General features: G+C 39.5%; 1 protein-coding gene across 1 annotated transcript in view; it reads right to left on the bottom strand.

Moving 5' to 3' along the window:
• Positions 1-1649: 1649 nt before the first annotated feature.
• ctnna2 (catenin (cadherin-associated protein), alpha 2) overlaps positions 1650-16543 on the bottom strand; it is a 302082-nt gene continuing 287188 nt past the window's right edge. Inside the window, exons 15-18 of the mRNA XM_071504020.1 lie at positions 16111-16292; positions 13699-13804; positions 4947-5081; positions 1650-2789 (exon numbers count right to left, since the gene is read on the bottom strand). Of these exons, the coding sequence (XP_071360121.1) occupies positions 2502-2789; positions 4947-5081; positions 13699-13804; positions 16111-16292 (711 nt within the window). The 3' untranslated portion in view covers positions 1650-2501. The remainder of the gene's footprint in view (positions 2790-4946; positions 5082-13698; positions 13805-16110; positions 16293-16543) is intronic.

Genomic DNA, 16543 nt, shown 5'->3' with positions numbered 1-16543 from the left:
TCTTTTTAATTATTTCTTTTTAATTTTAAAAGAGAACAGGCTGTCAGCCAACATGTTATATTTTATTTGGATGGTAGGGATGGATACAAACAGGGATTATTGTAGTTAGACAGCACCGCATGCAGGAATTAATCCCTCCATTAAGTTGACCGTGTTACAACTTCTCCCCCATGGCCCTGTTTCCTAAATACAGGGTACTTAGGAGATGCACGGATGCCTGATGCCTGTTGTGTTTAATGGCCATTAGTGGGACAATGTGGTTACATAAAGAGTCTTATTCCTTATCGGTGACTAAACTGTCGAATTATCTAATCTAGTGTTGCGAGAGCAGCTATTGGGACAATTATACTTGTCGTTGCTTTTGATTTGATTCACGAGAGTTCAGGGTTATGTTAAGCAATCAATAGATTCACTCTCCACGCTTTGATAGCAGAGTGTGCCAGTGATGCCTGTAGGGGCTTGATTGAGCTTTTCTAAAATGAATGCATTGTGCTGTCTCTGAAAAATGAACTAATTCACTGGAACCACTTGGCATGAAGGGAGGTTGAAGCCAGGTCTCTGGCTTCCCAAAGACCAGACGAGCTATATTAACATCACATTTGTAGAGTACACACCAATGACTCTATGCCTTTAGAGATCTCAGACTTTTATATTCAGAGCACAGAGCATTTCTGGGGGTTTCTTGTCTTGCTGACTGGCGATGTTTTAGTCTTCAGCTGAGTCCCAGCTCTCTCACGGTGCGTCCTCTTTCGCCAACACTCCTGTCCTTCCCTCAACAACTCAGCAGGCTTAAGAGAGATTGACAAGGAGTTCAGTGGTCAATGCTGGCTTATATACCTGACACAGACTCAGCAGTTAACTTTGAGACCGTGAGAAACAGACACAGCTTTAACTACTAAATAGATGGATGGCGATCTAACAAAGTGTTCTAAGGAGCTGAAATAACAACACTTGGGCCATGTCTGAAATCACCCGCTAATTCACACAGACACTCAAATAAAATAGTGATTTGAGACACAACATAAGAGTCTCTAAACATTAAGTACAGAAGAGGCTGATGGGAATGTCATTAGTATTACAGGTGTTTTGTCATAAGCCAAAGAACCATTTGAAATGTTGTCCTGATGATGATGCTGGATGAGTTAAGTGATCACCAAAGTTATTACAATTCATCCTTCGAGGACCATGAATGTTTGTACCAACCTATCGGATAGATATTGAAATACTTCAGCCTGGAATGATGTGAAGGACCAACGGACAGAGTGACTAACGCTGACATCCTTAGAGCCACACAGATGTGTCATGTCTAAAAAGTATCATATACAGCGTTTTATTCACATTTTGCAGGTGGGCAGACTGTTTGTGTCGGGGATCTGATAAAATATCACACAATGCTGACCTACGACTAATTATCTCTAGTGACAGTGAAGTAATGGGCCTTCACCTGTGACCCTGAATCAATATGCCTTTTCTTGTAAATTTTTAGTACTAATAGATTATTTTTCTCCCCTGGAATCTTTTCATCTGCATAGTAATCTGTAATGATTATGTCAGATTGTCCAGATTAATAAAACTGGTATGATACTCACTCATAGATTGATAAGTAACCATGGCAGTGATGCAAAGAAAGACACATGAAACTTTGAGGGTCAAGTTGAGGGATTTATTAGAGAAGGGTGAATATAAAGGTACTGTATGCAGGGATTTCTATTCTCTGAGCAAACCACAACTAGTCAAACCTCTCTGTCTATATTTATACACTACACAACTTCCAATCAAGGTCATCGTAGTTAGTGATGTAATAATTAAATAAATGAATTTAAAAAGGCAATACAATAGATCATAAGTGTGCTTTGGAAAACACACCATATGGATTATCATTATAATTATCAGGAACAAGGAAACTACTTGGATGCCGACACTTCCAGGTATCTTAAACATAAGTTATTCCTAGCACTACAGGTTAACATTCAAATTGAAAAAAAATATCAAGAGGGAACATATCAACACTGATATATTCCCTTTAGAATAACTCCTCTACTGAACCATTCAGGATTTCCATTCAGACAGTTTAAATGTGTATACAAGCAGCCAGTCAGTAGCACGTTAATGATATAGCTAGAACATCAACTGCCACAAATTTTTAAAATGCCACTCTTCCTCCTTTGATATGTTTCTTTTTTTTTTTTTTTAAACTCCCATATTTTCAAAAGTAGTTGTATTTGTGTCACATTTTGGATCTCACATATTAAGCTACAATTAGATTGATAAATAGTGTTGGGTGTGTGCTGGCTGCCTGTGAGCCACGAGGCCCACAGTGTTCACAGGAGCTGCAGTGTGGCAGTTTAATATGTACTGTAGTCCTCCTGAGGTGTCACCAAGCACAAACAGAGGTGGGTTAACACAATGTAAAAAGGGACTTTTTCTTCAACTCATCAGCGTCATGGTTTGTTGTTTTTCTTGGGTTAGCACGACATTTTTCTCTTTGTTTTATTTTTTTCTTAGAAGGAGTCCATGGCCTTGAATTCACTGAGGGCCTGGACAGGGCTGATGTGTTTCTTCTGGGAGCCTCGTCGCACACGTGTCTGGCACTCCTCGGGTTTCTCCCTTTTTACCAACGGCTTCTTCTCAGGGGCCTTCATGCGCCAAGACACCACGGGCGAGTTAACTGCTGCTGTGCCATACACCTTCTGGTACTTGGTGGAAGCTACATAAGATGCCTTTACAGTCAGCACCACTGCGTTCATTAGGTTCTTGGCCGCTTGGATCAGGGAGGTGGCACTATCCAGCTAGGAGAGGGCAAGGACAGGAAAGAGAGAGAAAAACTCAGAGTCAAGTCAAAAAGTTTGCCTGTTAAGAGGAAAATCCCACATACAGTGTACTTCATCAGGGTCTGTGTCTGTTGAGAGAAAAAAATGTGTACTCAACAAGCACATTAGGACATATTAGCTACGTAGAGCACTTAGGAGGTCTGTGCTGCAACTAGCAATTAAGCAGGACACAAACATGGCCATCGCGATATGACATCTTACTTTAGCAGTTCTTAATTAGCAGAGGCAGGGGTCAGGTGTACCTCTGTCTCCGTCTGTTTTGTTTGGCTGACATTTAAGGGTCGGCGGCCAGTGGGCCTCCTCCTACCTCATGCTGAGGCGAGTCAACTGTGCAGATTTAATGAGTGTAGACTCCAGCTGGCCACCATGAAAAGGTTAAAATCTCAGCAGGGCTTGCATATCTCATGCGAGTCAAACTATAATAAAGTCCTGAGAAATCAGGAAGATGCAAGGAAACCCAAAGCAAAGATAAAAGCCAAGTTTGATTTTAATTAGAAGAACAAATCAGACTAAGACAGTTAATAAGGAAAATCTTTACAGATAAAACAGTGGGGATGCACTGATTCCACTTTTTAACTTGTGATAAAAAATCTGATACCTGAATTCAGGATATTGGCAGATAGCTCTCTATCTGCCTATATAATATAATGTCTATCTGTAATGCTTTTTTTTCCAATTAAAATCAGGACTGAACTTTAAAGTTGTACAAATGCTAATTATATTGTTTTGTGAGGTTTTGAAAAATGAACTGTAATAGACTGTAATAGACTATACTGTAAAAGTGTATTTAATGTGAATCATTATACTCTACTGCATGTCTTTCTGGCCTGGAAGAAAAAAATAAATAAATAAAGAAGAAAAAACACACACAAACATATATAAAACAAACTACATCAAATACATGTCCACACACACACAAACACACACACACTGATCATTAAAAAGAGCTAAAAGTTTTTTGTGTGATCAAGTTTTAGAGGGTTCACCATGTGATCATGCCATCAAGTCCCCAAACCTGAACAATCATATAGTTTGTTTTTCATAAGCCTCTGATATGACCCATAGGAGTGTTTACAGAGATAACGCCTCTACAGTAGCAGGTGTACCAGACCTTGGTTGTCATGATTACAATAATAAATATGCTGTCTGCATGGAGAGCGGTGTACCAACCTTTGTCGTCATGGTTACTATAATAATAGTCATGGCTTAGTTATGCACAAAAACTACTTGGTTAGGTTCAGAAAAAGATGGTGATTTGGGTTAAAATTATTCCTTCCTCAACATTAGACGATCTTTGTTGTCGTGGTTACAATAATAACAATATGGTTAACTTTTTCAAATGGTCATGGATAATAGAAACAACATAAATCGCTACTTTCACATGGGAATCCAACACTGGTCTCTTGTATCAAAGTCCTGTGTTTTGTTGACCCATCCATCCATGATTTGAATAACTTTCCTTTTGTTTGAACCATAGAGTAGCTTTATGAAGAGATGAAATCCCTTCATATAAGCAACTATTAGCTTTGCAGGTGGATTTGATAGGAAAGGTAACATATCATTATGAGGTTAAACTAATCAATACTTTTTCATTTATACTACTTTTCAACATAGAGAATATACTACAAATATATCAATTGTCCTCTTCATCTATCAAGGAATAACATAAAATTTTTCAGATTAAAAGATGTCGATTATTTTGCATTGCTACAACACTGAACATATACTGTATTTTCTGTGCATTGAAAAAAAATATGAAAAGTTTAAATGCCAAATGCAAGCAATATGGGGTAACTGTATGATTTTACTATGAGCAGTGATAATAGTGTTCATGAGGCATGAAAAATACAAATGGAAAAAAGCCTGCGGTGCATCTTTCTGGTATTATTAGATAGTAATCGGTCTGAAATAATTGCATCAGCCTTAATATGCATGACCCTTCATCTGGTCTTCTAAGTTTCATTGTGACCTTGGACTAAAAGGTTTTCCCATCCACAGTGTATGGCATAAAAAATTACTTAAATTAACCAAGTCTAGTGACTTAAGTCTAAAGCCTATTGAGAGCATCAGTGATAATGAAGCTGGCCATGTGCTGCTCTGTGTGGATAGACTTACTCCAGACACGATGAGCTCGCCGCCCAGGTTCTGAACTTCAGCTTTCACCTTGCTGCAGATGTTGAGCTGATGACAGTACAAGGCAATTCTCTGCAGGTAGGCCAGCAGATCCTGCTTGCACGCTGAATCAGGGCACTGAATGGAAAAGAGGCACAAAGACAAACACAGTCAAGACACAAATCCACGAAAGAGTAATAGCTATAAGTAGACATTGGCTTTCACTGAGCAGGCAAATGGCTTGACAAAAACATGTTTTGCGAGGTCAAAGTGACCTTAACCTTTGACCAACAAAACCTAAGAAGGTCATCCTTGAGTCTAAGCCCTCCTGGCACTAGATGTCAATATAACATCAGAAAGCCGTTTGACTCTAACCACTCTAAAGTCAGAGTGACATTAAATTTTGGTTGGAAATGAAAATTGGGTTGACGTCAAAACCCAACATTCACTAACTGAGATTGTGATGTTTATCTGATGTTTAGTAGAGGTTGGGTTTTGCTCACGACTAGAATGTTGATATTTTTGTGTCAAGATTACCGTGACATTTGGAAGACGTTGGATATCAGTTACTTAACAACACAACTTAAAACTAAAAAAATATCAATGTCAGCTGCCATCAGTATCCTATGTCAAATTACCGTTGGCATTAGACTTTATCCTGACAATAAATTCTGGTCACCTGACGTCACAACCTACATTCAACCAAATACCAACATCTAATGATGTCGCTGGCCAGCTTTGTGCCTGCTGGGAGTGAAGCTTTGTGCCAAATTTGAAAAAAATTCCACCAAGGAAATCTGGATATACAACCTGAATACATAATGCCTCCGCCCTTCCCACGGCTGTCACTTGCATGGAGGCAAAAAGTATGGCTAGTATGGTGACATCTCACTCCCTGTTTGAAAACCCATGCTATATCTCATGTTAAAACAGAATAATCTGTGATGAACAAAGAGCCAATGACAGAGAGGATATGTAATCATATGATGACAAAAATTAAAGCCACCAAGGCACTTGATTTGTCATTGAGACGAAGAATTTGGAGGACAAAAAAAGGTTCTTGGCTTTATTTCAGGCAAGGGTCTTATTGGCAAAATCTAGAGCTGTTTTCCCAAATAGGCTTGAGATATGTCTTCTCTACCAAATTGGATTGTTATAGGACTCATGGTGTCTGATGTTGAGTTCTTGTTGAAGCAGAAAACCAAGAACAACATCCTAACAAAAACAGTAAGGTTCCACTACTTTGGGCTGCTAATTACATTTCTTTGCACTGGAAGATATTGCTTTTTTTCCAGTGGTGGTTTGATGCAGTTAAGGGTTTGAAAGCCAAGTTGGGTTTTACCACAGGGTGTCAGGCTCATTCATTTAACGTACAACAAGACTGTCACAGCATGTCGAACAAGCAGAAAACAGATTAATGGACTAATTCTTTGAGGCACATGAAGACAAAGAAGCTGCTGTATTTATCCCTCTTCTTCTTCTACTTTCCTTTGTAAGAAATTCTGACCTGGTCCTGCTGGCCTTTGTGATACTTCATCAGCGAAGGACCCAGTCATACAGTGCAGCAAATGGACCAAAAGGGAATATGAGGACAGTCTCCTTAGATCTCCTACTATTACACAGTTTGCCCCTATTATTCCATCTGGAAGCCTTCCAGGGCTCAAGCTATGGCCCACTAAGCTCCCAGTGGGTTAAGAACACTGCATCAACTGCCTAAACACTGTGAGCATCATTTTGTAGCAACACCTTTCTTCTCGCCATTAATATTAAACGGTCCTAACTAGGACATTCAGTAGCACCACTGTATGGGGAAATGCACAGCTCATTTCCTTGTCTTGTGGGCTCGGGTAGAGGAGGATGGCAAGTTAAATATCGAGCATGTGATATGAATATACCCCCTCTGGGACTAACAGCATTGCTGGCCGCCCATCTTCTCTCCTTCTCACTGGGGAAAGGCCTCTCGTGCCAAGACAAATAGTATTGATTGGCCACAAGTGCCTTTCAGTGTTGCTCACAAATAGCGAGTAAAACACCGTCCTCCTGTTGTCTGGTGAAATGTTTGTTTCTGCAGCTTACAAATAGAATTGCAAAGAGCAATTCAAGGCATGATTCACATTTATTGTTATGGCCACTATCAGGGCAGGACTTTCAACAACACAGTGTATAAGACCGGATCTGCCACCAGCACCAGCTTCATCTCAATAAGTGTCACTGAATGCAGACTGAGGTGGAGCTGCTAGCTCATAGAGCAGCCAGTGAGGCAGAGGGAAACTTGGGCATTATTACTGCACCGCCAGTCCTGGCTAGCATCACTGCTAACTGCACATCATGCTGCTGGCACATACACACACACACACTGCTGCCCCAGGCAAGTTTCATGCAGACATGACACAGTTGTTCTCTATTGTACAGTTGACTAATAGTCAATTTCTTTCACAGAGTCCCTGTTGATGTAAGTAAACTGTATGGCCCATTACTTTGCCAGGGCCACTGAAGCTCTCTCTCTCTCTTTGTCCTTCACAGAGTAAAAACATTCATTACTGACTAGTGAGAAAACTGGGTTACGGCCTGATTTTACTCGGCCTTTCTTAAAACTCCTCCTGACCTCAGCACTTCTCTCGACATTTTGGGAATATTTATTTTTAAGTTTTTGGGTCTGTCCGTCTGTCCCATGCTCGTGAATATGATATCTCAGTAAATTCTCTTGAAGGAGTCATTTGACACAAACAATGACTTGGACTTGAAGATGAACTGATTAAATCTTGGTGGTCAGAGGTCAAAGTTTAAGGTCCCAGTGATCTCACCTTCTTGTGAATGTAATACATCAGGAACACCCAGAGGGGATTTAATTACATCTGGTGCAAACATTCACTTTGATTCTTTGAACTGATTAGAATTTGGTGGTCAGATGTTGAAGGTCAAGGTCACTCTGACCTCATAAAACACATTTCTGGCCATAACTCACAAATTTATACACTAATTATGACACAATTGAACTCAAATGTCTGTAAGAATAAAACAACATGATGACATTTTATATGCAGTAATTCTATTGTTTTTTGTTTTAGTTCAAAGAAATAGATGAAAAATCTCTTATTTTGGTGGTGTTGTTTTTTTATCCTGCATAATGAGGCCCAGAATGACTGAAACATGCTCCCAGTGGATAATTCAGGAAGATGATGTGAACTCTGTTGCTGAGATGAGGGCAAGGCACAATCAGAGTGTGGCAGTCTGTCAAAACACAACTCACACCTCACACTGATGCTGCATTTACAGGCAAGGTGAGACTGACCTTTCCTAAAGTATTCAGGGTGTAAAAAAAGGTGCTTTCTAGCCCTCCTGTATTCTTATTTAGGATTCATTACATATCCAATAGTATACAAAGACAAAAGAGAGAAAGGAAAGTTATTTAAAATGAAAGTGCTATGACAGATTCAAATAGAGCATGTTACACACAGTTACACAATATGCCTTTGTGCTGACTGGACCACATCGGTGCCTCTGATGGTAGGCTGTCACCTGTCAGTTACTTCAAGAAAGCCGGTGATCTTTCCATTTGCTCATCCTGCCTTTGGCATCATATTTACAGAAGACTGAGCATTTTCATATCCTTCTACTTATGGAAACCACTTATTATATTCAGGTGTTTTCCTTCTTCCTTCTGTTATATTCCACCATCTGGAAAGAAGTAAATTGGATCACGGTGAATAACAGAACAACCTGAGAAACCTGGTGTTCCCATATCATTCAAATATCCTTTTTTTGTGAGAATCGATAATTGGCCATGTTAACATGGCACTGAGAGGTGGCTGTGCAACCTGTTAAGTTGCAATATACAGCCAGTGAAGTGACAGCCTTCAAAGTGGGTTTTCTCTTCTTAAGACTGATTTCTGAAGCATTAATATGAACAGTAAAAAACAGGATAGTCATAATATAGGCCATAGTGAAAAGTGAAAATGGGGAAAGATGCGTATAGGCCTAAAGAGGTGAAACAATCCAATATCCATTCAAAAAAAAAAAAAAAAAAAAAAGCAGTAATATTGAGAAATAACATTGATAAAAGCAGTATGTTTTTCTTTCCTCCTCTAATCATCTTGTGACCTCCTGAGATTTATGCAACCCTGAGGTTGGGAACAACCGGGAAGCCACCATGCCTGCACTAATCACATTTCCTAAATACCTAGAGATCAGGCTCATCCCTTTCAATTAGCAGGGATCCTATCTGCTGTACATCCCCACAACCTACTGACAGACAGCATTAGCTGAAACAAAATATGACTCTGATTTTGAAGGATTACTTGCTTCCTTTATGCATCCAGATTTTTTTCAGTAACCACCGCATCTAAAGGGATTGGTTAAGGCAATAACATGCTGTTTGTTGTATGTCGTAAGATATTTGAGATATGAAGCATGATACAAGAGATGGGATGAAAAGGTGGTCACATCAGCTTTTGAAATTCACCAAACAAAATGAAAAATGCATATTGGTCAAACTATGAAACAAAGCTTTTTTCTTCCTGAAAAGCTGTGACAGTTCTCAAATGCAAGATTTCCACTCAGCATTAATTTTTGATGTTGGTTGGTACTGACTCCTTCCCAGCCAGCTCCTGTTAAAAATGTAGTTTTTGTTTTTTTCTGAGAAGCATTTTAATTACACATCAGTCACACTTGGTTTCACTGCTGTCAGTGGAGGCTGCAGGAGCTTTGCTCTTGTTGTTCTGCACTCGATGCGACAGAGGCTTCTGCTTGACAACTAAAGTGAGACCTGGATGTCTGAATGCTTAGCTTCAAACCTGCGTGTGTTTAGCAACATTGATAAACAATAACTTGAAGCTTTGAAGTTACACAAGAAACCGCCCAATGACCAGAGTGAGATGATACTCTAAAGTTTTCTTACTGTCAACAAATCCCATTAAACAAGCAAAGACAACAATGAATATATCCTGATAATAATTAATGTCTGTACAGCCACAGCCTCCATTTCTAGTCCAAAAACTTCTAAAACTTCAGCAGTGAGCCGCACAGTTGCACTGTGTTATGTTTTCCTTCATTATAATGAACTTTGTCACTGTAGTTTATTTTGAGTCAATCCCACATACACCATCCTGTTGCTGTAAATAACTGCTTGTACAACAATCTGTTTTAATCAACATTTGCTAAAAACTAGAATGTCCAGCAGGTTTTGGAGAAAATATACTATATTTTCATGGTTTACATCTCCAGAGGGAATGAATGGGCTTGGGGCTGTATGCAGTAAGTTCTGAGAGATCGATGAACACATTGTTGGTTTTGGTTTATTTATGTAATTTGCTGACGAAATGAAAAATAAAGAACAGTCTTGTACTATAATGTTAACTACAATTGTTTGCAGCTTTATGTCTAGCCATACTTTATATAACTATGCTCACCTTAACATAATAGACATTAGCAACGACCACAAACACAGCTCAATTTTCGGCCAGATGGTGCTGCAGACTTGTATAGCAATCAAACGCTGCCTGTCTCAGGCAGACTGATACATAACGTTGCATGCCAGCACTGCTCATAACACTCAACAATCAATGTATGTCTCACAATAGGTGCTCCCAATGTCATACAGCTGGCCTCCAATATTTACTGTATATTATGTGTGTGGGAGACGTATTTAAATGGAAAAAACAGGGTAGAAAAAGTGGGAGAAATAGGGTAGAAAAAAAGGCATTGCTGGAGTGAAATGGGGTGAGGTGCCTCGAGGGGTTTTTCAACGTCAAGTGCTGTGCTTAAATGACTATGAAAGAGCTTGCCGTCCTTCCACCCTTCCACGCAGAATTTCCTTCTGCTTCACACGTGTTCATCAATAGGGCTGATGTGGAGTCATGGCAACAAGGTTTGCTACTTAAGGGACCTGTCTGAAAGCAGTGGAGCAGCTTTTATTCTTACTGTCAAGCTGCAGTCCTCTTGATCCAGTACAGGTTACCTACCATAATGTGTGAATGCAAAATACTTGTCTTCTTCATCCAGAATAAACACAAATAATCAAGGTCATGTTATTTATTGTGTAATTCCATTAGGAGCCTTGATACGAGCAAACTTCTGCTGTTTTAACTTTTACCAATTCATTCCATTTACTGAATGGCATACATACGCCCCCAATGCCTCACATGAAAACATTTTTATAATAAAATACATGCTGGAAGCGAGAAGGTCTTCAAGCCCCTCTTTATTTCCTGATCATAGCTGTGATGTCTCTGGAAGTGTAACAGAAGGCTTTGAATATTCAGTAAACACTGGCCTAGGAACCATTTAAGTGAGAATTAAAAATGGCAAGCCACCTGCTCTTTCATTACAGCAACTGTTGATTCAGACACAGACTCTGCCAGTGATTTGCCATGTGACAGATTCACTCCCACCTAAACCCTGTTTACACTTATCGTCACTCGGCAGCCTACAAGCCAAGACGTGAATACATAAGCACACAAAGATAAGTTCATGCTTCCTCTGGCCCTTCTGTCCCAGATCCTGGGAGACCTGCTTTGTGAGACAAATGTTCTCACACATGGACACATGCAAAAATGTTTATATACAAGGCTCACGCAGACTAAAACTCCTGCTTTCCATCGCTCTGTTTATGGTAATTACTGCATAACAGACAGAGTTATGAATTCACAGCCTGAAACTTTGTTCTGTAGTGAAATATGCTCTGGAGAGCAGGACAGTGTGTCATGAGAAGAGCAGTGACTAAAGATGCCTTCTGCTCTGCTGAAAGCTTAGCATACTCTCCGGCCACTCAATCTGACAGGCATTCTGCAGTGTGCTAACAGCAGAATATTGTTGAGAAATCACATATTGTCACAAGAAGGAACGGGATGAAGAAAATCCTCTCTTCATACTGGTATACTGCACCATGAACAACATTTTTTCTGTGTGTATTTTAGTCTAACCACCTGTGTATCCTTGAATTAGGGATGCATACAGCACCCTGGAAAGGATCACTCCCACCGAATGGTTTTAACAAATTTAAAGTGCCCTCACAGGAAACAGCGTTGCAGGCTTGGAAAGGTTAGCAGGTTATTTTCTTAGTTCTCCTCAGGTTATCTCAGCGGCTTGACAGCATATTTTAATAAAATTTAGTAAATTTTGGTATAGAAAGTTAGGTCATGGGCCAAGGAATAAATTTCAATTTCCTAAACTTAACTTTTTTAACAATGAAAAACATTCTGCCATACACACTTCAATTTATGTGTGTATTTTGAAAGATCCAGATAAAATATAAAATGTTTTCTATATTATATCCTGTAATCAATATTTTTACATTTACAATGGATAAAATGACTACATGTATGAAAAGGGCGCGGCTCGCAGTGACAAACCCACAGATACAGTAATTGTCACCACATCCTGCAATTCCATCAGTTTCATCTCTATGGAAACTTGCAGCCTCTTTTAACTCAATGTTTTGGTTTTCTGACCAGCAGCTTTTCGACCTTTTTGTTTTGGTTTACTCTGACTGCTTGCATCTGGATTCAACCAGCAGCTGTTTTCAGCAAAGTGCTCTGATAAACTAAAGTGTACACTGTCTGCTCAGCACCAAACCACAGATAAAGTAAAGTTTGCAAACAGCTGGTGAATGCAATGGAGCATTTAGCAGATAAACAGCCAGATATGTTTTTTTTTCTCAAAGGGTTAGTGGAGGCTGGAAGAGAGCAGGGAAGAAAGTGAATGTTGTACTTACACTGCTTGGTACCTGCTGGATATGTAAATAAGCCACTGTTGGCTAATAGATTTGCTATATAAGCTTTCAGCTTTCTTTAAAACTTGTTGCATTTCCCCAAAGTGGCCAAAGAAAATAATTAATACAGGTTTAAAAAAAACATTTGAGAGGTTTACAGAGGTTCATTAGATTTATTAAGTGCCTTCTAGTTATCAATAGTGCATGGAAATTCAAACTCATGCACATAAAAGATCAATTTGTGGATTGTATTTTAAACCACAAAATAAGTCAGAGTGCAGTTACTTGTTTGAAATGTGCACATTACACTGAGGATAAAGTAGCTTTGTTGGTGCTGGTCTGATTGCAGTTACAGAGAAATATTTGATTCTAAATTTTGATGTGAGATTCAGCTTAGCTGCACTGCAAAGAAACCCAGCGTGTGATACTGAAACCAACGATAATTATTCCAAGGGTTTGCTAGCAAACAGCAGTTGCAATTACAATGACAACAGGCTGCCTTAATAAATCAGCAAGTTCTGCGCCTGGGTTTATTCTCACTGCTTATTAGAGACAGATGAAATGAAGAAGAACATTATGCATGACCTGGAGTGCTGCTAGCATTCTGAAATACCTCCCACTTCATTTGCTGTACACACACACATACACAGCGCACACACACACCTATTTCTTTTCACTCCCATCTTCCCTTGGCACAGCACTGATTGATTAGATATTGAAACTGGTCTGTCAGCGTGTTTTAGAAAGGTACTCATCTGATAATGAATGCAACACCTCGGTTGGGAGCTAATTATATTAGAGACACAACTTGGTTCTGCTGTCTTGCTCTCTCAGTGTTGGCCCCACTGGGAGACCAAGTCATGCGGCAACACAGCCCACCACTCCAGCTGGGCTCATCAATGCCCACATTAAAGATTTCCAATGGCCATGCCCACTTACTCTAAGTCAGAATTTGCTCTGCAGCCAGATATGAGGACAGTTTCAGATTGATTGAAAGTATAACGATAAAAATGACAGTGACAAATGCAGATGGAGTTGCAAAGCTACCTGATCTGCGACAGCGCGGGCCAATTTGTCCATCCTGGAACCGGCCTCTGCAATCTTCTTTGCCGCATTGATGACATCTGAGGAGTTCTTCAGGGGGCCTTTGCCTCTGGGAAAATTCAAGGAGTGAAAAAGAAGGAAATGTGGGTGAAGCTGCAGAGACAGAGGACATGCAGATCTTCCCCTTAAAGACTGAGCTCACCACTGGGTCACATGACCTCTTACAGCAGCTCATTTGCTGGGGCTGGCAACATGAATAGGAGACATGACAATCAAGAGGATACAGATAATGGATGTGACAAATATACTATGCCTTTGTCCCTTACAGTGCATCAAAGACATGCTTTGAAGCACAAGGAAACAAAAGGTTTACAATTTTAATAGCTAAAAGGAGCATTTTCAGAGCAGTAACAGTAGGAAACAGAAAAGGGAAATAATGACCAACACCTGTGCCTGTGTTCTGTGTTGTACTTTCTTTGCCAGCACAGGGACAGTTAATGTGGCTAAGATAAGTGTGTTTGCCTGTGTGAGATGCCTCATTTTTAGTCAGTGGTGAGCTGAAGTTTCCACTCAGTTTGTTCATGCCAATCTGAGTCACTGGGGTCAATGCCAAGTAATAATGGTGCTGTTACAGCAGCACAGCCATAATAACTCATGACTAACCACTCATGGCTCTAATTTTTATTTCTTTTGTTCTTTTTTGTTATTTCAATGCCATGTAATTGTGGAGTGGATCACAGACAGATACCCATCAGTTTGGCATCAGGGATTTCCCAGATACGTTAAGCCCAGATGGGGGAGATTGAAATTGGCTTTTAGTAAACATGCATGACAAGACTTGAAATGCAAACAGATGATCTGTTATAGCATATCTTTGAATCACAGCATCACTAGATAGTCTGATTAAAACAAAGGTTATCTGGGACACTTTATCTTCAACAAACAAACAATCTTGATCAAGTTTATAGCTATGGTATGGAGCACTATAAGGGCAAGAGTGTCTCTCAGAAATCCCACTTGTCACATTTTGTACTTAAAGCTATAAAACCATGGGTCACAAGGCTATCTGTTTGAGATGGGGGTCATTCATAATGAACCCACAGAGAATTATCACCTGTTGTCCCCTTCAGCTGTACTGAGCTGTTCAGTGTTTAGTAGCTCATAGTTTTGGTTTCATGGCACACAGCTTTTCTACTTTGGTTCATCCTCAGTGCTCTCATTGACTCGTTCTCAGACACTGCAGCAACACCACTCTATACTAGAATCAAACGGCAGAAAGACACAGTTGGTTACTAGAGAACATGTTGTGATGGATCCCACACAAGCCGCTACGCCTGTCAGCATATTGACATTCTGATCCATGAGTACTCAGTACTTATTACTACATCAATACTACATTATTACATGAGTACTCAGTGCTTATTACTATGTAATTTCTACATTATTGCATTAGTACTTAGTTGTTATTACTAGATCAGTGCTACATTATTACATGAGTACTCGGTAGTTATTACTACATCATTACTAAATTATTACATGAGTAATATGTTATTATTACTACATCATTACTACATCATTACATGAGTACTCAGTAGTTATTACTACATCATTGCTGCATTATTTGTTATTACTACGTCATTACTGCATTATTACATGAGTACTCAGTAATTATTACTACATCATTACTACATTATTACATGAGTACCTAGTAGTTATTATTACATCAATACCACATTTTTACATTAGTACTTAGAAGTTATTACTAGATCATTACTACATTATTACATGAGTATTCAGTAGTTTTTACTACATCAGTACCACATTATTACATGAGTACTTAGTGGTTATTACTACATCATTACTACATTATTAGATGACTACTTAGTAGTTATTAATTTATTACTTATTGAGTACTTAGTACTCATGGGTCAAACCACACCCATCTTTGAACCCAGTCTTCATTTTGATCTCAACTACACACCTGTATAAATTTGTGACTGAATCTTGCACAGTTGTGACTCTATTGCACTGACAGAATCTGTTCACAGACAGAAACACCTGCCAAAGTACTCAAACCCTCTGTGCTAGTTCCCACTACAGTTGTTGTCTCCAGGAACACATTTTGCCATGATGATACACACACAGATTCACAAGGTGAAAACAATACCAGCTCCATGCTGAGCAAAAGTGAGCAAAGTGGAGCATTTAGCTGAGGAGCCAGATATTTCCCTCTGGAGTTTTTGTATCTTATAAAAAGGTAATTAAGCCACCATTTGCTAACAAATTAGACATATGAACTTAACATGTGATAATACATCAGTGTTAGGTTTATATCTTGTTTCTGCTACATTTCAAAATGTCCAAAAAAATCATTCTTTGCCGATTTAAATTTTGTTACTTTGTACTTGGTTTTACCTGGTGAAGTCAGTCATCTCCATCATGATCATACACATCTGCTTGGCCAGCACTATGATGTCATTGCCGTTGTCGTCCCATTTGGCCACTTCTGCATCTAGCTTGCACTTCTCCTGTCTGAAGCTCTCCACCTGCTCAGCAATCTTGGCTTTCTCCTCCTGGGGAAGCTGTGCCATGATGGCCTGCAGGCAAGTGTGGAGGAAACAAAAGCATTAGAAGAGAAGGAGGAGGTTGTTAGGGGAGAAAAATTTGAGCAGAATAAATCAGGAACATGGCTCAGAATGAGGGAAATGCCAGCGGAGAAGAATTGAGGTAAAGGAGGCAGATAAGGTTGTGGAGGACAGAACGATAGGGAAATGAGGAAAGGGGCGAATAAGAAGAGGGATTAGTTAAGGAGAATAAGTATAAAGGGAAGTTTATAAAAGCTGTAGCA

Source organism: Trachinotus anak, unplaced genomic scaffold (genome assembly GCF_046630095.1).
Source record: "Trachinotus anak isolate AG129_WGS33_773 ecotype Australia unplaced genomic scaffold, CSIRO_AGI_Tana_v1 ptg000019l, whole genome shotgun sequence".
NCBI classification, from domain to species: domain Eukaryota; kingdom Metazoa; phylum Chordata; class Actinopteri; order Carangiformes; family Carangidae; genus Trachinotus; species Trachinotus anak.
This window is presented reverse-complemented; position numbering and strand designations above follow the sequence as displayed.